Source organism: Chaetomium strumarium, assembly GCF_033439665.1.
Source record: "Chaetomium strumarium strain CBS 333.67 chromosome Unknown B0T15scaffold_7, whole genome shotgun sequence".
In the NCBI taxonomy this organism is placed as follows: Eukaryota; Fungi; Ascomycota; class Sordariomycetes; order Sordariales; family Chaetomiaceae; genus Chaetomium; species Chaetomium strumarium.
Genome location: NW_026944435.1, coordinates 271630 through 297672, shown reverse-complemented (window position 1 = coordinate 297672; position 26043 = coordinate 271630). Strand labels below are relative to the sequence as shown.

General features: G+C 56.5%; 7 protein-coding genes across 7 annotated transcripts; 4 read left to right on the top strand and 3 right to left on the bottom strand.

The window, feature by feature from the left end:
- Nucleotides 1-370: 370 nt before the first annotated feature.
- B0T15DRAFT_288645 (SNF2-family ATP dependent chromatin remodeling factor like protein) lies at nucleotides 371-5234 on the bottom strand. Its single transcript, XM_062863679.1, has 3 exons — nucleotides 5043-5234; nucleotides 924-4970; nucleotides 371-863 (listed from the first exon to the last, which is right to left on the bottom strand). The coding sequence occupies exons 1-3, from the start codon at nucleotides 5133-5135 to the stop codon at nucleotides 594-596; spliced, it is 4410 nt and encodes a 1469-aa protein (XP_062717779.1). The 5' UTR covers nucleotides 5136-5234; the 3' UTR covers nucleotides 371-593.
- A 2991-nt stretch (nucleotides 5235-8225) lies between these two features.
- B0T15DRAFT_541662 (uncharacterized protein) lies at nucleotides 8226-9372 on the bottom strand. Its single transcript, XM_062869877.1, has one exon. The coding sequence runs from the start codon at nucleotides 9240-9242 to the stop codon at nucleotides 8403-8405; it is 840 nt and encodes a 279-aa protein (XP_062717778.1). The 5' UTR covers nucleotides 9243-9372; the 3' UTR covers nucleotides 8226-8402.
- A 710-nt stretch (nucleotides 9373-10082) lies between these two features.
- Nucleotides 10083-11556, top strand: B0T15DRAFT_541658 (bucentaur or craniofacial development-domain-containing protein). The gene is made up of 2 exons (XM_062869876.1): nucleotides 10083-10577; nucleotides 10646-11556. Exons 1-2 carry the CDS (start codon nucleotides 10243-10245, stop codon nucleotides 11334-11336), a joined length of 1026 nt encoding a protein of 341 aa, XP_062717777.1. The 5' UTR covers nucleotides 10083-10242; the 3' UTR covers nucleotides 11337-11556.
- A 44-nt stretch (nucleotides 11557-11600) lies between these two features.
- Nucleotides 11601-13418, top strand: B0T15DRAFT_288555 (uncharacterized protein). Its single transcript, XM_062863678.1, has 4 exons — nucleotides 11601-11963; nucleotides 12042-12241; nucleotides 12385-12768; nucleotides 13019-13418. Exons 1-4 carry the CDS (start codon nucleotides 11864-11866, stop codon nucleotides 13322-13324), a joined length of 990 nt encoding a protein of 329 aa, XP_062717776.1. The 5' UTR covers nucleotides 11601-11863; the 3' UTR covers nucleotides 13325-13418.
- Nucleotides 13381-15703, bottom strand: B0T15DRAFT_288511 (kinase-like domain-containing protein). The gene is made up of 6 exons (XM_062863677.1): nucleotides 15428-15703; nucleotides 14910-15265; nucleotides 14647-14841; nucleotides 14553-14599; nucleotides 14208-14495; nucleotides 13381-14155 (listed from the first exon to the last, which is right to left on the bottom strand). The coding sequence occupies exons 1-6, from the start codon at nucleotides 15489-15491 to the stop codon at nucleotides 13513-13515; spliced, it is 1593 nt and encodes a 530-aa protein (XP_062717775.1). The 5' UTR covers nucleotides 15492-15703; the 3' UTR covers nucleotides 13381-13512.
- A 1315-nt stretch (nucleotides 15704-17018) lies between these two features.
- On the top strand, nucleotides 17019-18464 carry B0T15DRAFT_514067 (RNA polymerase I associated factor, A49-like protein; the record flags this gene model as incomplete). Its single annotated transcript, XM_062868093.1, has 3 exons — nucleotides 17019-17178; nucleotides 17238-17566; nucleotides 17625-18464. 3 exons carry the CDS (start codon nucleotides 17019-17021, stop codon nucleotides 18462-18464), a joined length of 1329 nt encoding a protein of 442 aa, XP_062717774.1.
- A 1331-nt stretch (nucleotides 18465-19795) lies between these two features.
- B0T15DRAFT_288445 (uncharacterized protein) lies at nucleotides 19796-25709 on the top strand. The gene is made up of 4 exons (XM_062863676.1): nucleotides 19796-19834; nucleotides 19933-23050; nucleotides 23101-23373; nucleotides 23426-25709. Exons 2-4 carry the CDS (start codon nucleotides 20066-20068, stop codon nucleotides 25571-25573), a joined length of 5406 nt encoding a protein of 1801 aa, XP_062717773.1. The 5' UTR covers nucleotides 19796-19834; nucleotides 19933-20065; the 3' UTR covers nucleotides 25574-25709.
- The last annotated feature ends 334 nt before the right edge of the window (nucleotides 25710-26043 follow it).

The window sequence follows — 26043 nt, the reverse complement described above, 5'->3', positions numbered from 1 at the left end:
CAAGGGAACCTCGAGAGCAGCAGCACGCCTTAGAATAGTAATGTACGCAGCAGCGTCAGGTTGTATGTGTAAAGTACTAGGTAGTAGTGTGTGTATGTGAACATCAAAGAACCTGGAAGTGTAATCCATACTCAAAACATAAACCATCACCGGTTCCCTCGTCTTGTCTCTTGTCACCCATCAGCCGGCCACCAGCCAAAGCGCCGAAGCAAAAACGTATCGCCCACTAATGACCCCGAGCAGTTTATCTTAGCAATAAGACCGGGGCCCTCTCTTTTCCCTTCTTGATTCTCCACCCAAACCTTCTCAGAGCCATTCCGCCCAAAGGAAGGGAGTAAAGCAAGGGGGTAGCGAAAAGCAAAACTTCCAAAACAGAAACGCCATGTCCTTTCTTCCGATAACGGTACACCGACCCATCCACGAAAGCCTATAACACAAAACCGAGAAGAATAAACCATTCCGAGGTCCCGTCGTGGGGCATCCGCCACTATCCCCTCCCATCATGCACGATCAACCGCCTTGAAGAAAGAACGCACCTGGGACCGGGTCCGGGCTCGTTCGCGGACCGCGGGTTCGTCAGCGATTCGGAACAGCTAATCCTCGTCGCTCTGCGCGCCACTGCTTCCGCCATTGAGCTGGCTTCCCACGCCACCGCCATTCGCTTGATTTGTATTGGCATTCGTAGCACTAGAGATCAGCTTGATCCTCGTGGGCGCGCCACCCGCTAGAGGCTGCGGGGTACCATCGGTAGCTGCTGTCGATGACGGCGCGACTGAGCCATCTTTACCCGACGAGGGATCTTCCAGCGTGCGAAGTTCAGGGTTCTCGGCGAGCTCTTTCTCGAATTGGGCTTTGAAGAATGCCTATTTGGAACGCCCTGTCAGTCTAATGCAAACGGAGAAAGGAGGAGAACAAAAACTCACCTCGATCAAGTTGACGTCCTGGCAGATGCCACTGCTCTCCTCGTTAAAGGTCCTGCAGTTGCTGACCATGAGGTCCAGATCTTTGCGCATGTCCGACAGGCTGTTGTACTCCTCCTTCTTGATCCTCTTCTGGATGTCATTCATGCAGATTGGATTCGTGATGATGACGTAGTAGTCTGCCCATTCGCGTTTCGGCGGCAGCTTGACGAACGGCCCGATGATGAGACGCTTCGGCGGCTCGTCGTCGTCGTCTTGCTCGCCGTCAGGCTTCTGCGGCTCTTCGTCATCAACCTCGAGGTTCATAAGCCCGTCATAGATGCGCCTCATGCTCTTCTGCAGCTTCTCACGGAGCTCCGGCGCTACGCGGTTCTCGGAGCCGTTTATGCTAACCGCCTTTGGCCGTCCTTGCGGGCCACGGCGTTTCTTAGCAGGCGGCTCGTCGTCGCCCTCTTCTGCCTTGCGCTTCTCTTGGTTCTTGCTACCCGGCTTGCGCCCCCGCTTCTTAACCGGCGTCTCCACATCCTCGGTGCTAGCGCGGCTGGCAGACGGCGAGTTCTCCAGGGACGCGTTCATCAGCGCCATCCGTTTCAGCTTGTTTTGCTCTCGCCTCTCCTTGCGGGCAGCCTTCCGCGCTGCGGCCGCCTCGGGCGAGTCATCGTCGTCGTCCACAGCCATGAGCCATTGCTCTTCTGTGAGCCCATCATCGTACTTAACCTTGTTGCGCTCACGCGCACCTCTGCCAAGGATCACTTCCGACTCCTCTTCGACGGGGTTGCCGTCCTGGAGATAGATATCCGGAAGCTCGTCCTCGGCCATAAGACGCGGCACACCTTTGCAGCCAGGTGCCGTGCCGTAGACCGGGTCGCGCGCCCTCTCCTCATCCAGCTGCTGGAAGACGACGAGCTCGTCCTCATTCCGGGCGAGGATCATGTTGAGCTCCTCATCATCCATCTCTTCCTGCTCGCCGGACTCCGCCATGTCCGCCGTCTCTAGCAGAGTCCTCAGCATGGCATCACGATCCGTCTCCGACGACTTGTTGTCGAAACGACCGGCTTGAATGACCTTGCCGTCCATGTCGAGCTTGAATCTAGCACGCTCCAGAATCTTCTCTTCCACAGACGCAGAGCTGATCAACCGGAGAATCCGCACCTCATTCTTCTGCCCAATACGATGAGCACGATCCTGGGCCTGCAAGTCCTGGTGAGGATTCCAGTCTGAATCGTAGATGATGACCGTGTCTGCCGTTTGAAGATTGAGACCGAGACCACCAGCACGGGTGGAAAGCAGGAACATAAAGTATGGCGAATCTGGCCGGTTGAACTCCCTCAGAAGTTCGGACCGGTCTTCCGACTTTGTTGTACCGTCCAACCGGAGGTACTGGATACCGCGGAATCGGAGGAAGTCCTCCATGATGTCCATGATAGCGGTCATCTGGAAGAACATCAACACGCGATGGCCCGTTGCTTTGTACTTGGGCAGGATCCTATCCAAGAGCTCAAACTTGCCAGCCGTTCTCCAGAGGAGATCGTTGCTGACGTTGGCCGGATTCATCTGGTTCTCGACCTCGTCAAAGACGAACGGGTGGTTGCACAGTTTCCGGAGCTGCATGATCATATTGCTCAAACCGCGAGCGCCGGTCTTGCCGCCCTTGCCGTCGCTGACGATGATCTTCTGATGCGTGACCATCTGCTTGTATAGCCGGGCTTGTAGGGCCGAGAACTTGCACTTGATGACCTTCTCGGTCTTGTCCGGAAGATCCTTCTCGACATCCTTCTTGAGACGGCGCAGCAAGAACGGCCGCAGCACCTTATGCAAACGGCGGATGACCAGAATTTGTTCTTCTTCTGTGAGCTCCATCTTGTCCTGGCCGCCCGTGTTTGCGAAGGGAGTGTTGAACCACTCGTCGAATGTCTTGGCGGACTTGAAGATGTTGGGCAGCACAAAGTTGAGCATGGCCCACAACTCGGCCAGATTGTTCTGGAGTGGGGTACCCGTGAGAATCAGACGGAAGCGGGTGCTGTAGTACTGCTGGATCGTGGCGCTCAGCTTGGAGTTCGTGTTCTTCATGCGGTGACCTTCATCGATGATCATGTGGAACCACTTGATCTTGCTCAGCAGTGGCCGATCCTTGATTATGTACTCGTAGGTCGTGAGCAAGACCTGGAACTTGCCCTGGCGGATCTTCTCCTGCTGCATCTTCCTCGCATTCGGGGGCCCCTTGTAGACCACCTTGGCAACCGAGGGCGCCCACTTGTCGAATTCGAGATTCCAATTGGTCAGGGTGCTGAGAGGAACGATTACCAGGTAAGGACCGTGCTGCTGCTTCCTCTCGATCAGGTACGTGATCAGACTGATGGTCTGGATTGTCTTGCCGAGGCCCATTTCATCAGCCAGGATACCGTTGAGGTTGTTATTGTAGAGTGACAGCATCCATTGCAAGCCTTTGAGCTGGTACTCTTTCAGGGTACCGCCAACCAGGATGTTGGCCTGCTCGGTGACTTCTTCCTTGATGCGGTGGGCAACGGCGTAGTAATCGATCTTGCGACTGCTGTCTCCGTCTTCATCCTCATCCGCGTCGCTCTCCTCTGGCAGGCCAGCTTCGTGGCCATAGCGTTCTGCCGCCTGCCGCTGCTGAGCACGGACAGACGAGGCAAGCTGATGCAGGAAGCCATCGGTCTGGCGTAGCAGGTGAGTGATACGGGTATCCTTGGCTTGGTCGAGGAGTTTGAGGTAGGCCTCTTCGTCGTTGGCCTTGAGAGCCTGAAGACGCTGCTTGGCGGTCCTCTCGATTCTCTTCTGCTCCTCCTTTTCGATGTTGAAATGGTGGCTATACATGACGCGACTAAGCTTCTGCAGCTTGCCCCGTTCGGCCTGACCAGCGTTTAGGACCGCGCTCCTGTGGTTGCAGAGGGCAATCATCTGATCTTCCAGCTTCTTCCTCTGCTTGTTCGCCCGCGCATCGCGCTGCTGCTTCTCCAGCTTCTCGGTGATACGCGCTTCCCGTACGTTCTGCTTCTTCATGCGGCGGTACTGTGCTCGGTTTGTGGTCATGGCGAGGTTGTCATAGTGCATCATCTGCTTTCCGATCTTGTCCCTCAGAGCGCGCTGCTTGGAGTATAGCGCGAGCTTCTTCATCTCGATGACAGCTTTCCTCTTCGCTGTGTCGTCAGTCACCAAAACGTCCTGGGATGCATCGATGTGCGCCAGGTTGCCGGGGAGAGACTTCAACTCGGTATATCTCGCACTCATGCGGTTGAACACAATCTTCTCACGGTCTGCCCTCAATTGTTCGAAATCGATGCCTGTGGGGAAGATGCCCGGGATGATCAAACGATTCTTACGGCGCCCATGGTCCATATAAGAGATGGTCTTGCGAACGAGCCCACCATCATACGGAGATTTCACCGACTTGAACGACTTGGGTTGAGGTACAGATGAAGCTTCGCCTCGGGTCTCAGCACCACTGGGACTTGACTTTGTACCCTCTTGCGCAGGCGTGTCCGAACCGGCGCTGACGGATACGGATTGGGAATCTTGCTTCACCATCGATGCACGACGACGCGCACGGTGCTCGAAGATGGCCTTCTGCATCTGAAAAGGGACACCGGCATTCTTCCCCAGCAGCCTAAAAGCCCTGATTTGTGCATGAAGGAGTTGGACCTGCGCGGGCGTGAACTGGCTAGGTTGGTTCTGCCCTGGCGCAGCAGCGGTTGTGCTGGCCGCGGATGCAGTTGTGGTCGCGGGTAGGGCGGAAGCAGCGAGCGACGTTGTCGAAGGAGGCAATGTTGTCTGCGCTGTAGCCGTCTGAGCTGGCAGACTGAGGGGTTGAGTCCCGTTAATAGCACCATTCGCGGCATTCTGTGCGGCCTGTTGCTGCTGTTGTTGCTGCAGTTGCAGTTGCAATTGTTGTTGCTGTTGCTGCTGCTGCATCTGCAATTGCTGCTTCCTCAACTCATTCTGGCGCTGGAGAGCGGCAAGGATCGACTGGAGCTTGATGAATTCGGGATCGGTGTTGGGGACGCCCTGTTTCTTCATCTGCTGAAATTTCTACGCCGTGTTAGCGATATCTTAGCCCGATGTGTTATATCAGACGGAGTGCAGAGGATGGACTCCACGAACCATAAATATTTCCTGAGCCTGTTGCTGGGTCATGCTCGCCGGGAGGGCGGAGCCTGGGTGCTGCACCGCAGGCGGCACCTGGACACTAGCCATGATGGCGGCAGCTGTGTTGGGTTACGCCAACAGGATCTCAATTGCTTAGTCCGAAGGTTACAGTCCGCGCATATTCTGGCGCCGACAGTCGTTGTCGAGGGGCTGCGGAGCCCTGACTGTGTATGTTACAGGCGGTATGGCGACGGAACGGCGAACGTTGAGGGTTCGGGCGCGTCCGAAAACGAGGGCGGCAATTGAATGCTGGTAGCGCTGCAATCGATGATCCGCGGAAGGGAGGGTTGTGGGATTGCGCAGTGGGCTGTCGCGTCGCGGTGGAACAAGGCGCAAGTTAAGGTATGGATTTTGGGGAGTGGGAGCTTGCAAGTTGTCCAGCCGCGCCTGGGATGGCGACGTGCTGTGTGGGGTGGGAAAGGAAAATCGAAGACGGCGGATAGGCGTGATGAAAATAGTGAGTGTTGGCCGAAGGCGGCTGGGGTCGTGTGGTGCTTGGTGGGTTGCGCGGGGATTAGCGCGTTCGGTGGTTGGCGATTTCGAGATGAACTCGATGCGTCGCAAGGGAGATTGGTGATTTTTTTTGATGCGCGCGGTCGCCCTTGATGGGATGGTGAGGTTGAGGCAGACAGCCGACAAGATTGAATGGCGCGGCGATCTGGTCCAGGCTGTGCTGCTGGCTCCTGCGCAGATACGAGCACGTCTTATGTAAGGCAGATCGGCAGGAGCAAAAGTCCGAAAACAACTTCGGTGGGGCACACACGACAATAGCAGCCAATCGCGATAAATGCCCCACTTGGATGCCTGGGAAGGCAGAAGCTGAGAAGTGAGAACGGATTGAGGTTAACATTGCTGTCTTGTTGATAAGCTTTGCTATCTTCCTTGGTTTCTAGTCACTACCTAGTACCCTTCTTGTTTGTGAACAGAACAACTGTATAAACTTCAGTTTCTAGTCTACTGCCTCATTCTACTACAATGTCCTCAGGGATTCATGAATTCGTGAGTTTCGAACTTTCGATGAGCAAGGTCGGTTGCATCTCCGCACTATTTGGCTTGTTAAGTAAAACATAGGTATGCATTGGATGTGTGGTATCAATTTAAAGACAAACTTCTAGCTTAGCCAAAGTCCCGAGCTTTTGCTACCCAGCCACCAACGCCCATAAATTGCCCTCACCGCCCCATCATCACCTCTTAGCCTTCTTCTTCTCAGGCCCCTCCTCCTCCGCCTCCTCATCACTCACCTCAGCATACTGCGTGACAGGCTGGGTTTTGGTCCACGCCCCGGTGAATATGGGGTCCTTCTTGGCGACCTCGGCGTACTTCAGGAGCGCCTCGCGCGGATCCTCGTGCAGCATGCGACTGAGCGGGATATTCTCCGAGATATGTTTCTCGTCCGGCTGGCTGCGCATGAACGGCGTGATCTGCTGGACTTGCGGGCGGCGTGGGTCCCGCAACTTGCCCGAGGCGGACACGCCGCCGCGCTTCTGGCCACCCAGGGCGCCGGGCGCAATGATGGCATCGCCTGACAGACCCATCTGACTCTGGTCCATCGTAAGCGAGGGGTCGTCGTCAATGTGCCGCTTCTTGGGTGCACGGGACATCACTTCAACCGCGCCGCGGGAGGAGAGAGTTGGGTTGTAGAGAACGTGAGTTTCGGCGTTGGCGGAGCCGGTGATGATCTGGTTGAGCTTGGGATGCCACTCGACTGCGATGAGCGGTATTCCTGGAGTGATGGGTGTGACGTGTTCTGGCCTGAGGTTTGCCGGGTTCAAAATGTGGAGGTGCCCTGACGCAGACCCGGTGATAATGAGACGGGAATCGGGCGAGTACTTGATGTTGGTCATCGGATAACGGTCCGACGTCGAGGGGTGTTCAATCTTGACCAGCGGCTGCTTGAACTTGCGTGTGTCCCAGAGTTTGATCAAGCCGTCGCCGCCGCGGCTCACTACCATCCGGCCGTCAGCGCTGATATCGATACCCCCGGTCCAGGTGTCGGGCCGATGTGCTTCCCTGATTTCCGCCGCGGGCCTCGAGAAGGGGCCATTGCCGCTGTACATGACCAGGGACCCATCTAGAGCAGCAGATACCAGAACCGGGCTGTTCCCCTGCGACGAAGCACCCCAGGCCACGGCTGTCATTCTTGTGCGTCCCGCAGAGCCCGCCGCCTTTGATTTGAAAACAATAACGTCCTTTTGACTCCTCTTGTTGTTGATGTCCCATATCCGTAGGGTGCTGTCTGACCCAGCAGTTACGCATAGGTTCTGGTCGGTTGGATGCCAAGTCCCTGTAGTGACCTCTCCAACGTGCCCCTTGGTGTTGTGCATATCCCGCAGGTACATGTCACCTTTGACAAACTCTGTGACTATTCCGCCATCTCTCGACATAATCTTTGCCTGGGGATGCGCGGTGACGCATAGGAAGACACTCCCCGAGTGGCGGCTGAATTCGATATGTTGGATGGGGTGCGAATCGCTTGACGCTGACTTCTTGGTCTCCCACGGATCGATGGTCTTGAAGGCCCTCAGCGTTGTAGGCGTCATGGCCGCGAAGTCGTGGAAGTTGACGGTGCCGTCGAGTGAGCCGCTTAGCATGCGCGCCCCTGCAGGGTCCAATGTGACGCTTGTGATTGCTCGTTCGTGCGTCTTGAGTACCATCTCGTGAGTTATGGGAAACTTCTCCGCCTCGTCCTCATCATCAGATTCTGAGTCATCCGAGTCGCTGCCATCGCTGTCATGCGCAGCCTTCACTTGCTTCTTTTCCGTCGGCTTCTCGACCTGTCGTCTCGTCTTCTCGATCTGCGCGGCGATGTTTGCCTCCTTAGTCGTCTTGCCAAATGAGGCGGGCACGAACGCCCGCATCGGGTCATCGTCAGCAAGGATAGGCTCCTCGGCCTGGTGGTCGTCACTGTCGCTGTCACTCATCTTGCCAGCTGTTGATTTGAATTGTGCATTGTCGACGTTGAACATTGCTCATTCCAAGCTTTGGTTGTGATGGGATCTGGACCGTTCTTGGCATGCCCCACAGCAGCAGGGCTCCCGTTCCGTGGGTCTTGGCACGCGGGAACCTTGCGGGGCACGGCTCTCCGCGATACCGAGACACGACTCACGAGAGAACGTTCTGATGGGATGATTGACCTCCCTCGACATATGTTTATTTCCCTTTGGCATCTAGATAACATTAGAGACATCCAAACCTATCAATAAACATCAGATCAGAATCTTAGCAGATACGAAGTATTGTGGTACGTATGGCTATCTGTATTAACACTTAACTCGAGTCCTCGACACAGGCGCCTTATTATTAAGTACTATTGAATCACGCCGCGGCACTGACAGCCGGCTGCCCCTCCATCGCCTTGAGCTCCTCCAGCCTCCGCAGCTCCTCCAGCCGCATCCTCTCCTGGGCCTTCACCCGCTCAGGGACGACTCGCTCCCGCGGGCCGGCAATCTTCCACCCGCTCAGCCTGTCCTTCCCCAGCGCGCGCAGCGTGACCTGCTCCACCAGGCTGTAGTTCTCATCCTCCCTGTCGAAGCAGTGCGGCTCCCTGAGCGACACGGGCGGGTTCGTGATGATGCGCACCCTGCGCAGCGAGTTGCTCGACGGCGCGTGCAGCATGAGCGGGTGCATCAGATACACGTCGCCGACCTGGCCTGTGGCCTCGATGAAGTTGTCGCAGCTCTTGGCCACGTTGCAGAACCAGCTGAGGTCCTTCTCCTGCCGGAAGCCGGGGTCGGCCCGAGGCGTCATCCGCGGCGACACGCCTTCCGGGTGCTCGTACAGGTGCTTGGCCACCTTAGGGATCGCCTCCGGGCAGATGTAGGTGGCGCCGCCGTTGGGCACGATGTCGGTGAACAGCGGCGTCACCAGCAGCGCCTGCTCGGGACTGTCCAGGTAGTGCACGAAGAAGTCGCCGTCGACGTGCCACTCCGGCAGGTCCTGGGGCGGGACCGGCTTGCTCTCGTACTCCGGGGCGCCGAGGTTGACGATCAGCGAGTCGCGCCACGTCTTGGAGTCCGGATCGACCCGGTCCTCGCCGCCGCAGAGCTCGCAGATGGCGGCCCAGGCGCGCGGCGCAAACTGCGACGCGTCCCAGGTTGTGTGATGCGGCATGTTGGTCCGCAGGCGCGTCCAGGTCGACCGGTCGTTGGGGTCCATGCCTAGCCGGGTCCACACATTCTTGGTGATGGCGTCGGCTTGCTCTTTAGTGAAGGCGTTGGGGATTCTGTAGCAGGGTTAGACAGGGGTGAGGACCGTGAGGTAGGTCTAGGATGCTGAGGCTTGCTGCTAGTGGGTAAGGTAGGTACTTACTTGACCCAGCCGTGGGTCAGGAAGTGCTCCTTCTCCTCCGGGGTGAGAGCTGAGGCGGATGGCATGATGATGGTGTGATGGTGTTGGTCTCGTCAACAGGTGTCAAACGGTAATATTTGTGTCACTTCCTGGTTTATTAGTCTGAAGTCCTCGCCCGAGGTCGATGCATCTGAGCCCCTTTCTTATAGACGTTTGAAGCAGGCTTCGGCCCAGACGTCGAGGCCTGGACGTGGGAGGAACCCCGTGATCGTCATACATATACACTAAGGCGCACCCAACGTGCTCCCCAGAAGCGGGGGAAGCAGTCAGGTTTAACCAGCTCCATCTCATTGGACGTCCGGACATAACGGCGTTGTCGTGCTTCCTCATCCGTGATAGTTGCCCTTAGTGTACGGATGCTTGACCCGTCAGCCCGGTTAAGGTCCGGTGGGAAACCGGGTTTTGTCTCATGGATAAATTGGCCTGGCATCGTGGAAGACCGAATCCGGCGCCCCGGCTTTTGCGATGAGGAACGCAGTGCCGAAAGGGCATGAGAAGCCATCCATCCCTGTCATAGAAGGAGCTACGTATCGAGGTCGTCTCTTCTCTATTAGAACGAGTTTTATCTCGGACTCTCCACGCCGTGGAAAGACGCCTGTAACCTTCAGATCTCCGAACAGCTTGTAGGATAACCCTGCTATTTCGTCTTGTTGGTCTTGCACCGGGAAACCGGAGCCGAGGCGGGGGCGGGTCGAGGTCGCGGGAACCACCTTGTCCCCGCCCCGCTTTAATTTGGCCTCTTCCGTTCTTCTCGGCAAAATGGTTCCCGACAACTTGAACTTGACGTCTGATAACCCCACGCGCCATCATGTCCACAGAGCTAGTGCAGGACGAAGACTACCTGTCAGAAGAGGACTCCGATTTCGCACCGGGAGATGCACCCGGCGAGGAGTCAGCTAGCTCAGATGACGACGAGGCAGCCGTCGCCGAGGACCATGCTCCAGGGAAGCGCAAGAGACGGGATGTTGGCGATGACGGTGCCGAGGTTACTGGCTTTGAGAACTCCGGGGACGAGGCGATTATTGAAAAAGGGGAAAAGCGGCAGAAAAAGTTGAAAAGGAAAGATGGCAGGGCGGATAATACAGATGAAGAGGAGGGGGGCGAAGGAGGACTAGTGAAGACGCGACGAATGCGCGCTGCCGAGTATGCTACCATGCTACGAAGTTCAAGTGGCTTCGTCTCTTGCTAATTTGTAACTTGTCGTCCCACAGGAAAGCCGAAAAACGAACGGGAGCAGCCAGCGGTCCGGTGACGATTGACGTGGATGCGCTGTGGGCGCAAATGACCAGCGAGCCCGTCGTCCGAAAAGCGCAAAACAAACCATTCACAACGTCGCAGCCAAAACAGGACGCTCTCAGGCCTTCCACGCAACCAGCCCAACCAAACCCCGACAGGCCACTCGATGAGTCCAACCTGATCCGCATAAAACGAACCTACAACTTCGCCGGCAAGGTGCACACCGAGGAGAAGCTCGTGGCGCGCGATTCGGCTGAGGCGAAGCTCTACCTCGCCGAGAACCCCACCAACCCCGACGGCGACGACCCCTCCTCCTCCTCCTCTCCCACACAGAAACGCCTGCCCAGAAAAGCCTTCCGGTCCGTCTTCGAGCCGGTCGCCGCCGCCGACGGCCTGTCCGCGCGCACCGATCTCAACCTGTGTCTGTCAGAGCGGCTGCGAGCGCGCGAGCTGGCCGCCAACCAGGCCGAGGCCAAGAAGCTGAACACGGTGGAAAAGAGCAGGATGGACTGGGCCGGGTTTGTCGACCGGGAAGGCATCAAGGACGAGCTGGAGCTGGCGGGCAAGTCGAAGCACTCGTTCGCGGCGCGGCAGGAGTTCTTGGCGAGGAGCGAGGCCGTCAGGGAGGAGGAGGCGAGGCGGTTGCGCATGGCAGAACGGGTTTGACTTGGTTGGGCTACTGTGTTTGTATGGATGGATGAAAGTATGTGCGGCGTACTCTACATATTAATAGGGCATAAGAGGGGGGTGTAGGGTAGGGAAACAGCGGCGTTGGGGAATAACGTAATACCCGGAGTCAAGGTTGTCTAATATTACACGATTACCGTAGGTTCAAGCGTCCGATCTATGACACAGCCATACAGCTTGCGGCCGGCAGGCACAGCACATATAGAATCACGATGTTGAGCTTCCATGTCCTCATCACGGGATCATTTTCCGCGCCGAGGAGCACTGCCTCGGTAGCCCCACTTCGGACGGTAGCCGCCGGCATTACCGTCCGGCCGATCACTAATCCATCCGGGCTCGGCAGGTGCCGGATTGACCCACTACTCCGGCCGCAGGCTGCGTGCTCATCATGGGGTGAAACCTCCATGATCCCAGGCTGAGGACGAGTGGTCCTCTTTGCCACTTACGAAGCTCCTGACAGTTGACAACCGTCACGTACCTACTACTAATAGTTAACTTCGCCCGCCATGCCATCCACCACGAGCAGCCCGGTAGCTCTCGTGGTTGGCGCCTCGCGGGGCATAGGCCGGCAGATCGCCATCGACCTGGCCAGGAACGGGTATGCTGGTAAGCAACAACCACGACACCACCCTTTAAAGCGAAATGATACAGATCACACGTTACCTAACCAGCCCCAAATTGAAGTGGTCGTTGCCGCCAAGTCCACCACTCCCCAAGCCGACCTCGACAAGATCTCCCCCTTCCCGCCCGATCCCAATTCCTCCCAATCCACCATCACCACCGTCGCCCGCGAAATCACTCTCACGGGCGGTGAAGCCACCGCCATCCCCGTCGACACAACCAAATATGAGAGCATTCAGGAGCTAATCCGTAAAACCATCGAGGCTAGTAGTCCCTTCCCATCCCATCCCTTCTATTTCCTCCCTTTACTTAACTTACTCCCCCAAAATGATGAACCCTCACGTTACAACTACATCGCTTAGTGAACTACAACTACTAAAAAGAAGGAAAATGTGAAACACCACAGACCTACGCCCGCTTGGACGTCCTAGTCTACAACGCCGGCGCAATCTACTGGGCGCCCGTCGCCCGCACGCCAATGAAGCGCTTTCAGCTGATGCAGCGAGTCAACGTCGACGGCCTGTACGCGGCCGTGCAGGAGGCGCTGCCTCATCTCAGGAAACGGGCAGTACTAGTAGAGGAAGAAAGGAATAGGGGAGGAGGAGGAGGGAGAATCATTGTGGTGAGTCCGCCGATTTACAGCCGCTTCTTCCGCGGCAAGACGGCCTATGCCATTGGCAAGGTCGGCATGAGTGTGCTGGTGAAGGGGCTGGGTATGGACTTGGAGCGGGAGGGGTTGACGGCGGCTGGTGGTGGGGGGTTGGCGGTGACTGGCATTTGGCCGGCTGTGGTGAGTATTCCTTTCTTCAACTTTCTTTTCCATATTACCTTTCTTTCAGATGGACCTTTTTTCGATCTTCCGCCTGCTCTCTTCTTCTTCTTCTTCTTCTTCTTCTTCTTCTTCTTCTTCTTCTTCTTCTTCTTCTTCTTCTTCTTCTTCTTCTTCTTCTTTTTCTTTTTTTTCTCCAGGAGAAGGAGAGGGAAGACAAGTATGATGAGCATACAAGAGCCGAGCCAAGGCTAACCTACATGTCAAATAGGCCATCGAATCCGCAGCGACAGAACAGTTCACCCGCAGAGACCCGTCCTATGCCAGGGACTTGCGTAAGCCGACTATCATGTCCGACGCCATCCTCGCCATGCTCACAGCTCCCGCGCCGGTCGTCAACGGCCAGCTGGAGCTGGATGAGGACTTCCTCAGAAAGCACGCAGGTGTCACTGACTTCTCCAAGTATTCGGTCGTCCCCGGAGCGTCGCCAAGGAGGATCATGCCTGCTGAGCTCCCTGATTTGACGGTCAGGGAGCAGGACGATGAGGGGATGAGGGCAGATAGCTCAAAGCTGTGAATTTTTATATCTACGAACGCCAGCTGTCCTATTGCGGATCAGGCTGCTTCAGGCTGGGTCTTCTAAGGTTCTCACTTCTCACCTGGATGTTTGTTGCAAATTAGCTACATGCGGTCTTATTACAGCACTGGGCAAGGGGTTAGTCTGTTGCAATCTCCCCGATCTCGCAGTTGGGCCTATTTCTGGCATCAAGTCGGCGAAGACTTCAGTCGTTTCGCGCCCCCAGTGACAGGCGCCATATCCTTCCGTTTCTTTTGCTCCATAGTGTCGTGTCCGATCGGCGTTGTTGGAACGGCTGCACACTTTCCCTTGCTGTGCGTTCTCGGTCTCAGAGCTGCCGTCACCTGCTTGCGGTCCATGAAATGCGGCGACACAGAATCTTTCGGGGCGTTGTAGTTGTTTGCATATGAGCCATGACGCTTATCCATGCCAGTAGATTCCCTTTTGAGGGTTTCGATAACGGGGAACTTGACCCACTGGGGCTTCCATAGTAGGGCGCTCTCCGCCTCCAATCGCTTGAACGTCTCCCTGTCGCTCTTCGGCTCTTGAAGCCATGCGTGGTAGAAGGCCTGGCGGGCCGTCGGCCTTCTTGCGCTGTCATAGACAAGACAACGGCGGATGAAATCCTTTGCTGCCTGGGAAATTCGGAGTTGAGGATCGAAGCCAGAGAATGTCAGGTCCAGATATTCGTCAATATCTTCTTGGTTCTTGAAGACGACGGAATCAAGCCCGGGTAGCTCCTGGTATCCGAGGAACAGCTGCAAGGTAAGCATCCCGACTGCCCAAATATCAACCGATAGATCGTGGTGATGGTCTGGAGCAGCACATTCACTACTCGGAGTCAGACTCGTGTGAAATCGACGATACGGGTGGCTTGGCTTACGGCGGTCGGTAGAACCGAGTTCCGACGGCGGACTTCATCCTCTGCGGACCAGCAATGCCCGAGTCCCCAAAGTCGGCTAGCATGATCCGGTACGGGACCTGGGGTGTCACCCCGCAGAGGACGTTCTCTGGTTTGATGTCTCGGTGGGCGACGCCTTTGCTGTGAAGATAGGTGACACCGCGAAGGACCTGCCGAATGATAGACCTGATCGCCCAATCAGCCAGCCGGTTGTACCTGAGAAGGAGCGAGAACAAGTCGCCTCCCGTCGCCAGTTCCATGATGACATATCTGTCGGTGAGTCAGCCCCTGAAGCCATCAACGTAGGGATACTGCTATACTGCGTACATTGTCTGTTGCGTCTCGAACGCCGCCTTGACGGGGAGGATATTTGGCTGAGCTGTCAGTATCGACTAGGCTGATGGACGCTTTAGTTACCTACATGGTCCAGCGTGCTCAGCAAGGCTGCTTCTTGGCGAATTCTCTCAACTACCCTGGATGTCTGTGAAAATCTGCTGATATCATGGACTTTGCAGACAACGTGCTGTCCAGTCTCGACCTCCTTGGCGAGAAAGACCACAGCATGACCGCCTTCGCCAATAGTGCGATCAATGACAACATAGCGGTCTTTAAAGAGCTTAGAATACATATTAGTACCTTAGTATCGTAGAGACTTTAAAGAACGCTGTAGAAAAGCTTGCTTACCTCGACCTCCTGCTGCTGGGTAGGACTGAGGATGTACGAGGACTGAACCTGCGACAGCTGGACTTTGAGAGTCAAGTGAGGATGCCGCCCGATGGTTATCACGTCTCCGTTTTCGAGCAGTCTGGACGGGGACAACTTCGCTCCCTTTCCGATGAGCTGACCATTGACGGCGGTCCCGTTCGAGGATACTCGATCGCGCACAAAAACGAGAGGGGGGTGCTTGCCCTCTTCATCAACAACGATGGAGAAGATTTCCAGCTGAGATCTCGACACCACTGGGTCTGCAAATGCGATATGATTCCTAGCCTCATCCCGGCCAACTAAGACGGTCTTGTTTGCAGGAATCAAGACAGATCCTGGAGCCCATATCATTAGAGAGGATCTTGTTCAGTGCTCTGAGCAATGCATGGTAGTCTCGCTGAAACACTTGGACGGCATCTGACAGCACTGTGCACCACATCACATGGGACTGTCGGATACGCAACAAAATCAGGACACCATTCGACGATGGATCTCACCTCTATCCGGGGGCTCTTTGCTCGTGTCCTCCCAAGTCACTATTCCGACAGCCGTTGACGACATGTTCAAGAGAAGAGCTCAGCTTGCCATCGAGATTTGGGTGGACGCATCAAGTCATGTTTCCATTCTGGTCTGTAATGTTTCCATGATTTCTATGCATAATTTGTGTGTAGGGAGTTGTAGACAGACTTCAAGTTGTGACTCGAAAAACCGAGTCGCACCTAGGTGGTTTCTCAGTTTCGGGAAGGAGCTTGTCTGATGACTTCCTGCCTCTGATGGTTTCCGAGTGTGAAAGTCGCAGAAAAGGGATCCACTGACCCAGAGCTTGGGCCACCATTGAGCTTTGCAGGCTGCAGCCAATTGAGTCACCTGACCGCTACCCCACAGGGCTTCCTGCCCTCTGCCCTATCCAGTTTAAGTCAACTTCCCCTCCCGAAAATCGATCTTGATCTTTTCCTCCAACCATCACGCAAACCTCATCGAAGAATTCAAATGTTGGTGCACCCCCATTGACTGCAACCTACACTGGCACTGACATTGCATAGTCAAGATGAGAGCGAAGTGGAGAAAAAAGCGCGTTCGCCGTCTCAAGCGCAAGAGAAGAAAGATGAGAGCTCGGTCGTAAGTGTTCCTGCAACGAGTCGCCCACCTTTTACTGGATGGCCATTAACAATCTCGCCAGCAAATAAACGCCTGCTCTGCTCGACCTCAACCAGTCCCCAGCGTCGTAGCTGGGTCACCCGGCGGTTGAGCGTCGCGACTGCGTCATCGGTCGCATCAAAGCTCCCGCTGTTGGACATCCTCCGTCACCCAGCGACCCAAAGGGTCTCGGCAAGCGAGAGTCTTCAAGGAACATGTTGCTCTTCACGACAAGACATTTCGACAAATGAATGGGACGCATGGCACGGGACGATTATGGTGGTATCATGAGTTATGGTAACGACTGGTTGCCCGTCAACGAAGGTTGAGAAGGAAATGCTGGCGTTTGTAAGATTCGAGCAAGTTCAGTGCCTCGATAGCATTGCGAATCCGAAATCATGATTTGCAGGAATTGATGACTATTGAGCTCCGAGGTTGTTGTTTTCTCTCCGACAGCTATCGAGTGTGCGACTTGAGTCACTTGACCCTCTGCTGATTCCCACGCCCTACCTGAGCTGCCGCGGTGGAATATTATCTTCTGGTAGCTTGGTTCCTTTGTTGGCTCAACACCCCACTTTGATGTTGCCGCAGCTTGACCACTAGGTGCTTGGATCGTGAGTCTGACCTTGGGGAGCACTGCAATGTAGTCGTTACGAGCATGGATTTGGCTGAGGACGATAGGTTAACTACCCAATTCCTTCCGCCGCACATTAGAAACTTTGCCGCCATGCGTGCAGCGTCACTCGCTATTTTGCTACGCTGGGAAGCTGTGCGTCCTATGATGAAATTGGTGGGGACGAGACCCATATGTAAGGCGGTGAAGCGAAGCCGCGTCCCTCCGCCGGCAGAAAAAAAGTCTCCAGGAGCCTGATCTCTTACGAAGCGCTCTCGTGGGGGCAGGATAACAGCGATTTCCAGAGCTGCTGCATCACAAAGCGGTCAACCACAACAATGCCTGACTCGGCAATCAAAAAGCGGAGGAGGCCAGAGGAAGAGACGCCTCAACCAAAGAAGAAGAAGGTCGATTTTCAGCAACCGGAAAAGTCGGCCGTCGCATCCTCGTTCTCGGTAACGAAGCTGCAGAAGCCGCAAGTATCACCCCCCGTAGTGGGTGAGGCTCCCTGTATCCAAAAACGCCGCGGACGGGATTGGTGCTGACCTAGCATGCAGCGCTTACGCCCGGAATTTCCCTGCCCGACTCTTTCCCCTTCAATGTCTACGAGAAAGATGAGCAGCCAATTGCCAAGCGGCGAAAGAGCGGCAGCGTGCCTTCGCCCTCCGAGATGGCCCTGCACTCTTCGTCGCACAGGACAATAGACTACACGGCTAGAGAAGAACGGTCAAAGAGCGTGGATACGCTCCTAAACCACTATCTTGCGATTATCGACCCGCGGACTGGGGAAGTGGAAGTCATTCAAGCGAAAAGGATGGTGGTCCGTGGCACGGTTCGGGCGAAGCAAGCGCCGAAGGAGGCGATGGAAGTGGCCGCTGGCAGACCGGTATGAACCCATTCCACAATGCCTCTAGCTCCCATCAGGGACTAACAAAAAACTGCAGACTTTCTCGGAGATGAAGATGGAGCTGGGCGAGGCGTTCGGTACGAAGAAAGCAAAGAAGGCCATCCAAGCTGTTGCAGAAGACGCCATGCTGGCTGCCAGGTCACGCGGCAAGCTGGGCGAGGACGACCGTGCCCTTGTGGATACCATCAAAGACGCCAGCCAACATATGGCCACGCGTGAGGGTCTACAGGCAGCCCTCGACTCGGCTAGGCCCGTGCCGCGGGGCAATTTCGATGCGAAGGAGATCCAGGATGTTTATATCCCCCGCGAGATCATTGGCGCCGACGTCCTCAATGCGATACCGGTTTTGGATTGGCAAGAGAAGGTCAGCAAGCTGGAAGATGTTCAGGTACCTTCTCGTTTCGTTGCAAACCGCATCGTCCGTGTGGCTGGCAACGAGGACATGCAAAGGTTGAAGCTCTTACGATATCTCCTCTGGGTTATCGTCTTTTGGGCGACCACTACACAGGGGCGAGAACGCGGAACCAAGAGGATATCCAACAGGGAGAGGTTGCGGAAGGATTTGGCGCCCGCCCCTGAGGTGGTGATTGAAAACATCCGCCGCAAGTTCTCGGACAGCGGGGTCATGCGGAAAGCTCACATCGACCTCCTCATGACTCATTGCTGCGTCTTCGCGAGCATCATCGACAACTTTGAGGTTAGCACGCTCGAACTGAGGGAGGACCTCAGACTTGAGCAGAAGCAGCTCAACCAGTACTTTATGGAGATCGGGGCAAGGGTCAAGCTGTCAAAGGCAGGCGACAAGGTCAACCACATTGCGAAGCTGGCGTTGCCACTGCAGTTCCCCAAGATGAGGCAGCCACCAAGGCGCAGATGATGGCTCTAAGGAGTATACAGGGTTTACAGGGGGGAAAGGTGCATGCGACGAGATCTATATCTGTTGTTGGCGACCGCGAGACTTTTAGCACTACGTATAGAGGCTGAGAATGGGTAGGCTTGGCAGCTGGGGCTCCTGGACGGGAGGGGGTGGTGGATCCGGACCGCTGGTTCACCCAACAAAGCCCAGTGCAACCACCCTACGGAATACAGTGGTAAGAGATAAAGAGGCCACTGGGCTCAAGAACGAGTACGAGATAAACACAGCTGTAAAACTTGGTCGTGCCTGACATCTCTGACCCTTCTGTTCAGAGCTAGACCGAACATCAGAAGTGTCTCGGGTATAAGAGCGATAAAGTGTGAATGCCCCGTTATTAGCTTCCTTTTGAGGCCCCTCGGGATCGCAAGCCGAGTCAGGGCACCCCTAAGCGGCCAGCTATCCAACAACCCTGCGTTTCGTGCCGGCCATCGACCTCGCACAGACCACGGCAGGCAAGAGATGGGACCGGCCCGTCGAGACTCTCGGGACTGCCGGCTGGCCGTCCCTTTCTCCCGCCGACCCCTGGCAGCGGCACTTTGAGCCGCATCCCACGTGGGAATTCTGGCTCTCCACCGCGCCGTCAATCGAACCATGACGACATTGTTCTTTTCGCGATAACCACGTCGCGGTGCGCTTCGGAGCGCGTTGCGAAACCGACTCTGCGACAGTGAATCGCGAAGCCGCTGGTTTTACACAATGGTTGTCATGCTTGGAAATTCTGACCATTGATAGCAGGGTAACTGAATGTGCTGAACCTGGGCATCTATTTTGCAATTTGACGATTGTGCCCCAACAATGGCTAGATTTATTCGCGAATTGGTCGCTATTGATGGATGGTTCGCTCATGAGTTGTGATTTTTCGAGATGGGTTTTCAAATGCGGCGCGGTTGCCTTGCATAGGATCCGCCCCACTTAACCTGGTCATTTCCTAGCACTGATTGGCTGTACCACGACAAGCCGCAGCCAACCCGCCTGCGCAGAGTGGAAGAACGCGCGAGTCCTTCTCCCTCGCCTGCCTGCGTCTTGGTCATGCTTCCGTGCGGCCCGTTTCCATGAACCCAGTTCTGCACCTTCACCGAGAGAAATTTCGCCAGGAATTTTCATCTGTCCCTCTGGCTAGGCATATTCGCTGTAACATTACTTCTCCCGTCGACCATATTGTTGTGTTGCATTTTCCCGTTTGACGACTGCGAACGAAACGGCCTATCAGCTGGTCTAGCACGCTCCCTCAGTGCATCAAGGTCGGTCCTCGTACTTGTGCGCGTTAGGATCGTCCTGCCATCGACAAACCCGTCGCGTTTTTGAATTGAGGACAGCACGGCGACTGTAATGTAGGTGGCTTTCTCCTTGTCGACGAGGCCGCCAAGCCCTTGCCATCTACAACACTTCCGCGCTGCCTGAATGATTCGCGTTGACATGCTCCGAATAGGTCCCGATCAGAAACACAATAGCGAAATCGCCGCGTACTTGGAAGTTAATACCTTGTTGAGTCGGTGCTGTCGATTTTACGCTTGTTGTTAGCCATTACCGCTGTCCCCTATCGTTTTCTGTGGTGTTGAACCATGGTGTCGAAACGGAAACGCGATCCCCTCGAGGGTTTCGACCCGAATAAATCGGACCCGGAAGACGAGAACTTCGACCCGAGTGAGGAGCGGCCGCGGCGGAGCCCCAAAAAGTCGCGCACATCGAGGCCGAAAGCGTCACGGAACAGACGGCACAACCGCTACAGAGGGTCCGACATCGAGGATGACGACGAGGAGCTTTCTGATAGTGACCAGGATGATTCTTTCGGCGAAACTGAGGATGATGACGAGGAAGAGGACGAAGATCTCCCTTTGAATGCTACGGGCAGGAAGATGAGGAAGGCCGCTGCTAGGCATCAGTCCTACAAAGAAAGTTCCGAAGAAGAGGATGTGGTTAAGGATTCCGATGATGGTGACGAAGAAGCTGAAAAAGATGAGGAACTGGAAGAGCCCCCAAGAAGGCCATCGAACCGTCCCTCGAGGATCGTGGTTCTTAAGACAAATCAACGGTGGCAACGAGGGTCAAAACGCGCGAAAGAAGAGGCGCCACATCCCCCAGCACCGACGCGTCGTACCAGAGCCCGCACGGAGGAAGTCGAGGAGGAATTCGTAGAGTTGTCGAATTCGGGACGCCACGCGCAGCCAGCACGTGCTTCGCGGAGTAGGAGCCCGGAAGCGATGGCCCGAGCGACTCGCAGCACCCGGGCGACGAAGGGCGTGAAGCAGCCGCCGCCGCCTATCGAAGAAGCGACCCAAGAAACTGACCCCACGGAGGAGGCTGAGCAGGGATTGGAGGAACCGGATGAGCTCGCTCTTACTAAGATTGAGGATGAGCCGGAGAAGCCAGATGACGGAGCTGATGTTCAGGAGAATGAAGAACCCGAGGATGCTGCCATGGAGGACCAGCAAGAAGAGCAGGCCGAGCCTGAAGCTGCGCCAGCCGAGGATGAAGACGAGGAAGATGTTCGACCCGTCACGAGGCGCACGCGGTCAAGAGCGAACGCGGCCGCTCAGGCCGAAGCCGAGGGGGCTGAGGTTGAGCCCGAGACCACGAGGAATACTCGTCGTTTGACGCGGAAATCACGCCTGCGAAGCAAGAAAAGCCTGCAGGAGCCTAGTAGCGATTTCGAACCTGGCGACGAATCCGGCGAAGGCGAAGCCTCGGGCACAGAGCCCTCGAAGAGCGGTGAGGTCGACGACGATGTCGAGTCCACCCCAACGCGTCGTGGACGCGGCTCTCGAGCCCCAAGTCGAAGAAGCCGTCGCAATCGGAATGATTCAGGGGATGAGGAAATCGAGCTTGACAAAGATGAGATGGCGGAGGAGCTTGAAGAACTTAGGGAATCTTCCAGGTCGCGCCCTCGTCGCACTCGCCGCCGCTCCCCCTCTATACAGTATGAGGAACGAGCAACCAAGAAACGGCGCACAAAGCCTGTCAATTACAGTATTCCGGCGATCGACCCTGCCGCACTCGAGATCGAGGAAGACGACGGGGAGCCGGTAGCAACGCCTGCAAGGAACCGAAGGAATGGTGCGGGGGCCGGCGGCCGGGTTTGGGAACGCACTCTTAATACCACCTATGGCCCGTTCGGCGGTGGCGGCGGAGCTGGGGCGTTGCTTGGGGGCCCCTGGGGCACCGGGGCGACGGGCGGCGTTGAGTCGGATAGCAGCGATGATGAGTTAGTGCAGCGGTCTGGTATCGGCGGCGCAGTCGGCATGACCCCCACCACAGCTACCCCTGCTGTCGGCCTGTTCAACCCGCTCGGCCAGACTCACGGCGATGGCGGTGGAGGCATCGGCGGGGCTACGCCGCAGGTCGGCAAAGTCAAGAATCAGAAGGCATTCGCTGATGCTGATCCCCTCGGAGTCGATATGAGCGTCGACTTCAGCAAGGTCGGAGGCTTGCAAGGTCACATCGACCAGCTCAAGGAGATGGTGCAGCTCCCGCTACTCTATCCCGAGCTGTTCCAAAGGTTTCACGTCACTCCTCCGCGTGGTGTTCTCTTCCATGGCCCGCCTGGCACGGGTAAAACGCTCCTTGCCAGGGCTCTGGCGAACTCGGTTGGCTCGGGAGGCCGCAAGATCAGCTTCTACATGCGCAAGGGAGCCGACGCGCTCAGCAAGTGGGTCGGTGAGGCCGAGAAGCAGCTGCGTTTGCTGTTCGAGGAGGCTCGAAGGACGCAGCCCAGCATCATCTTCTTCGATGAGATCGATGGCCTCGCACCTGTGCGATCAAGCAAGCAGGAGCAGATCCACGCCAGCATTGTCTCGACCCTGCTGGCCTTGATGGACGGCATGGATGGCCGCGGCCAAGTTATTGTCATCGGAGCAACGAACCGTCCAGATAACATCGACCCGGCCCTCCGTCGGCCTGGGCGCTTCGACAGGGAGTTTTACTTCCCCCTGCCCGACCTGGAGGCACGTCGGTCCATCCTCGACATTCACACCAAGGACTGGGGGATCTCGGACGAGTTCAAGAACGCCCTTGCCGAGAACACGAAAGGCTATGGGGGTGCTGATCTGCGGGCTCTCTGCACGGAGGCTGCTCTTAATGCAATCCAGAGGACATACCCGCAGATCTACACTTCGAAAGAGAAGCTTGTAGTGGATCCTGACAGGATCACGATCCACGCTAGCGATTTCATGATCTCAGTGAAGAAGATGATCCCGTCGTCGGAGCGGTCCACCTCGTCGTCGGCCCATCCGCTGCCGCGCGTTGTCGAGCCGCTGTTGCGAAACCAGTACAGAGCTATTCTCAGGGTGCTTGACAGTGTCCTGCCGCGCCCCAAGAAGATGACGGCGCTTCAGGAAGCCATGTATGAACCATTCGAGGATGCCGACCACGGATTTGGGAGGGAAGCGATGCATCAGGAGTTTGAGCGTTCCCGCATTTACCGTCCTCGGCTGTTGATTGCCGGCACCCCCGGGATGGGCCAGAACTACTTGTCGGCTGCTATCTTGCACTACTTGGAAGGGGTGCATGTCCAGACGATGGACCTTGCCACTCTGCTCGGTGACGGACGGGTAAGTCAATCGCAGGCCCGATAACGCAGGACTTTGCTAACGTTGTACAGCCCATGGAGCAAGTGATTGTGAGTCTCTTCACGGAAGTAAAGCGGCACAAGCCGGGTATCATCTTCATCCCCGGCGTCGATGTCTGGTGGAACAGCATCAGCGACGCGGCCATGACGACTTTTACCACCTTGCTGAGGAGCATCCCACCTTCCGATCCCGTGCTTCTTCTAGCAACAGCGGACTGTATGCCTGAGTTGTTGGCACCGGAAATCCTCAAGGAGCTGTTTGGCTTCTCCAAGAAGAACCGGGCTGTTGTTGAGCGCCCGGAGCGGGTATGTGTTTGGAGCGTACCTGAACATACGGAGTGGAGCTAACCTGTAACAGGAAAACCGGCTCGAGTTCTTCGAGAATATCATCGGCCACCTTTATAGAACCCCCAATGACTTCCCCGATCCGGCGAACCGCCAGAAGCGAGTGCTGGAGGATCTCCCAGTGGCGCCCCCACCACCACCCAAGGAACTGACGAAAGAGGAGATCAAGGCTCAGCGCAAAGCTGATCTGCATCATCTCAACCTGTTGAAGATGCGCCTGCAGCCGATCATGGACCAGATTCACCGCAAGTACCGGAAATTCAGGCAACCCGTGATTCCTTTTTCGCAGATCACCTATCTCTTTGACGAGGCCGACCCCAACTTCGTCCGGCCCGATCTTGTCGCGGGCCAGAACCGGCCTTTCGAGATCGCCAAGGACAAAGAAGGAACAGAAGGTATTCGAGAAACGGCAACGGGCAAGTTCTTCTACAACCTGGAGACGACCACGATCGAGGAGCGTCTGGCAAACGGCTACTACGCCAGGCCCATTGACTTCTACAAGGATATCAACAGGCTGTATCTCGATGCGAAGAACATAGGGGATAGGGACAGGACGCTCAAGGCCAATGAACTCCGCACGAATGTTGAAGTCGATGTCCACGACATTGAGCAAACGCTCACCAACCAGGGCATCAGGTTCGAGGACATCTACCAACGGCAGCTGCAAAGGGCCAAGGAGGCCGAGGAGAAGGCCCGGAAGAGGAAGGCGCTGCAGCCGGTAGTGGACTTGATCCAATCCGACATCCCGGGCGACGGCGATAGCGATTCGCAAGGACCAGTGGGGATGGGGCTTCCTCTGGCCCGGGATATGCGGACCACGACCGCGGCTAGGTTCCAGCCGATAATGAGTCCTCAGTCTAACGGGCATGCGGACACCGCTGACTCGCACCGCCTGACGAACGGCACATCCATACCATCTCGTCTAGACGGCGAGGACGTCCATATGAGTGGCTTGGATGACGAGACGCAGCGTCTGTCTGGGGCCGGGCCAGGCTTGTCCTCGCCTGTTCACCAATGGCCTCATCTGGCACCTCCGCCACCGCTCGGCGATTCGACCAGGGCGACTGCCGGAACACAGCTGTCACAACGCTCGGCGCTCACTTCGATGCCCGCAGGAGTCCCTCCGTCGGCCGTGGTGAACGATGCGTCGACAACGAAGACGTCAGAGCTCTCGACCAACCGGGGCTCTGGACACTGGAGCACGCAGCGCACCGACACGCAGCACACCAATGGCACGGCACACAATGCAGATGAGACATCGTTGCTCGTCGACACGCAGCGGCTTACACAGGACATCGGTCTGCCGCAGAGCGGCCACTCCCTCAGCCAGTCCAGCTCCAGCGGCAGAGAATGGGCGCATTCACAAGCGGCCGCCATGGCCGCAGGGATCCTCCAACCCCGGCCGGGAATGGGCCCGCCCCTTAGGATCGGTTCCGCCTCGGTCCGGATTGCAGAAGAGGACAACATCCCCCCGTCGTCCTCTCAGCGCTCGCCACGCAAGCCCTCCGGCGCCAGTCTAGGCAACATCCTCAACGAGGACAGCAGCAGCAGCCACCACACTTCGGCCGACAGCGGTGGCGCCAGCGGTCCCAGCGTGCACACCCCGAGCAGCGGCGCCAGCGTGGGAAGAGGCAGCAGCAACCACAGCGCGCCCCGCGGCTCAGGTGGCCCTGCCGCCTCCCTCCCGGGCTCCGTGCGCGCCAGCCTCGCCGCGGGGAGCCACAACCTGCGACAGTCGGGCGGCTCGACCGCCTCGTCACAACAGCCCATCATCGACGAAGGGCGGGTTCACGAGTTCCTCCAGACGCTGGCGGACCGCACGTCGGGCTGCAGCGTCGAGCAGCTGGAGCAGATCTACCGCGAGCTGATGGACGAGATCTGGAAGACGCGGCACGAGTGGAACCGCATGACGGTGCTCAACACGCTCATGTCGGTCTTCAACGATACGATAGGGGATATCGAGCTTGTGCAGGGCGCGTTGGTCGATTCTCAGAAGCAGAATAAGAACAAGGGAGGCGTCGATGCGAATGGCGGCGAGGTGCTGGAGGGTCTGGAACGTGGTGGAGTGGGGGGCAGCCAGAGCCAGAGCCAGAGCCAGAGCCAGAGTCAGGGCAGGGAGAAGGAGAAGGAGGTGGAGGAGGCCTGGGTTTATCTCCGGTGAGAGCGCGGGACTGCATGGTGGTGTATAAAAAAGAGTGATGGGATTTGGTGATGGTGGCAGCACAAGGAGCAAAAAGAAGAAACAAAATTGGTGTGTTCGGGGGTTGCCCTGGGCGGCGAAGCCGGTCACAACTCGTTCTTCCGTCACTTCTCTGCAAATTATCGTCTTTGTTGCTTTGGCCGGGGTTTGGGAGCCTATGAGTTGGTAGACATGCTTTTGACTAGGTTCTTTTTGTGCTCTTTCACCGCTTCCCCGATAACTCTGTAGTCGTTTTAGGTTTTGCGGCAGATTCTTCCCTCTTCAAGACGTAGAGGGCATGAGTGTTGCATATGATGCGATGCATAGCTTAAGGGGATTTTTAAATAATAAGCAGCGTCGTGATATTTGCTCGTCTTACTTAATAAGTCCACCTCGGGTATGTATTGTACTTGTACACTTCGCTCCTGATCTCACCTTTCCTTCCCTGTGAG

What these genes read in the sequence shown, in the direction of transcription:
- B0T15DRAFT_288645 (XM_062863679.1), bottom strand. Translation starts at nt 5,135, where the DNA reads ATGGCTAGTGTCCAGGTGCCGCCTGCGGTGCAGCACCCAGGCTCCGCC. An exon ending in AGGCTCAGGAAATATTTATG is followed by an intron (nt 4,971 to 5,042) that starts GTTCGTGGAGTC and finishes AACACGGCGTAG; the next exon opens with AAATTTCAGCAGATGAAGAA. An exon ending in AGGACGTCAACTTGATCGAG is followed by an intron (nt 864 to 923) that starts GTGAGTTTTTGT and finishes CGTTCCAAATAG; the next exon opens with GCATTCTTCAAAGCCCAATT.
- B0T15DRAFT_541658 (XM_062869876.1), top strand. Translation starts at nt 10,243, where the DNA reads ATGTCCACAGAGCTAGTGCAGGACGAAGACTACCTGTCAGAAGAGGAC. An exon ending in CGACGAATGCGCGCTGCCGA is followed by an intron (nt 10,578 to 10,645) that starts GTATGCTACCAT and finishes GTCGTCCCACAG; the next exon opens with GAAAGCCGAAAAACGAACGG.
- B0T15DRAFT_288555 (XM_062863678.1), top strand. Translation starts at nt 11,864, where the DNA reads ATGCCATCCACCACGAGCAGCCCGGTAGCTCTCGTGGTTGGCGCCTCG. An exon ending in TAATCCGTAAAACCATCGAG is followed by an intron (nt 12,242 to 12,384) that starts GCTAGTAGTCCC and finishes GAAACACCACAG; the next exon opens with ACCTACGCCCGCTTGGACGT. An exon ending in CTGGCATTTGGCCGGCTGTG is followed by an intron (nt 12,769 to 13,018) that starts GTGAGTATTCCT and finishes CATGTCAAATAG; the next exon opens with GCCATCGAATCCGCAGCGAC.
- B0T15DRAFT_541662 (XM_062869877.1), bottom strand. Translation starts at nt 9,242, where the DNA reads ATGGACCCCAACGACCGGTCGACCTGGACGCGCCTGCGGACCAACATG.
- B0T15DRAFT_288445 (XM_062863676.1), top strand. Translation starts at nt 20,066, where the DNA reads ATGGTGTCGAAACGGAAACGCGATCCCCTCGAGGGTTTCGACCCGAAT. An exon ending in CTCTGCTCGGTGACGGACGG is followed by an intron (nt 23,051 to 23,100) that starts GTAAGTCAATCG and finishes AACGTTGTACAG; the next exon opens with CCCATGGAGCAAGTGATTGT. An exon ending in TTGTTGAGCGCCCGGAGCGG is followed by an intron (nt 23,374 to 23,425) that starts GTATGTGTTTGG and finishes AACCTGTAACAG; the next exon opens with GAAAACCGGCTCGAGTTCTT.
- B0T15DRAFT_288511 (XM_062863677.1), bottom strand. Translation starts at nt 15,491, where the DNA reads ATGTCGTCAACGGCTGTCGGAATAGTGACTTGGGAGGACACGAGCAAA. An exon ending in TTCGAGACGCAACAGACAAT is followed by an intron (nt 14,496 to 14,552) that starts GTACGCAGTATA and finishes ACTCACCGACAG; the next exon opens with ATATGTCATCATGGAACTGG. An exon ending in ACTCGGTTCTACCGACCGCC is followed by an intron (nt 14,156 to 14,207) that starts GTAAGCCAAGCC and finishes GACTCCGAGTAG; the next exon opens with TGAATGTGCTGCTCCAGACC.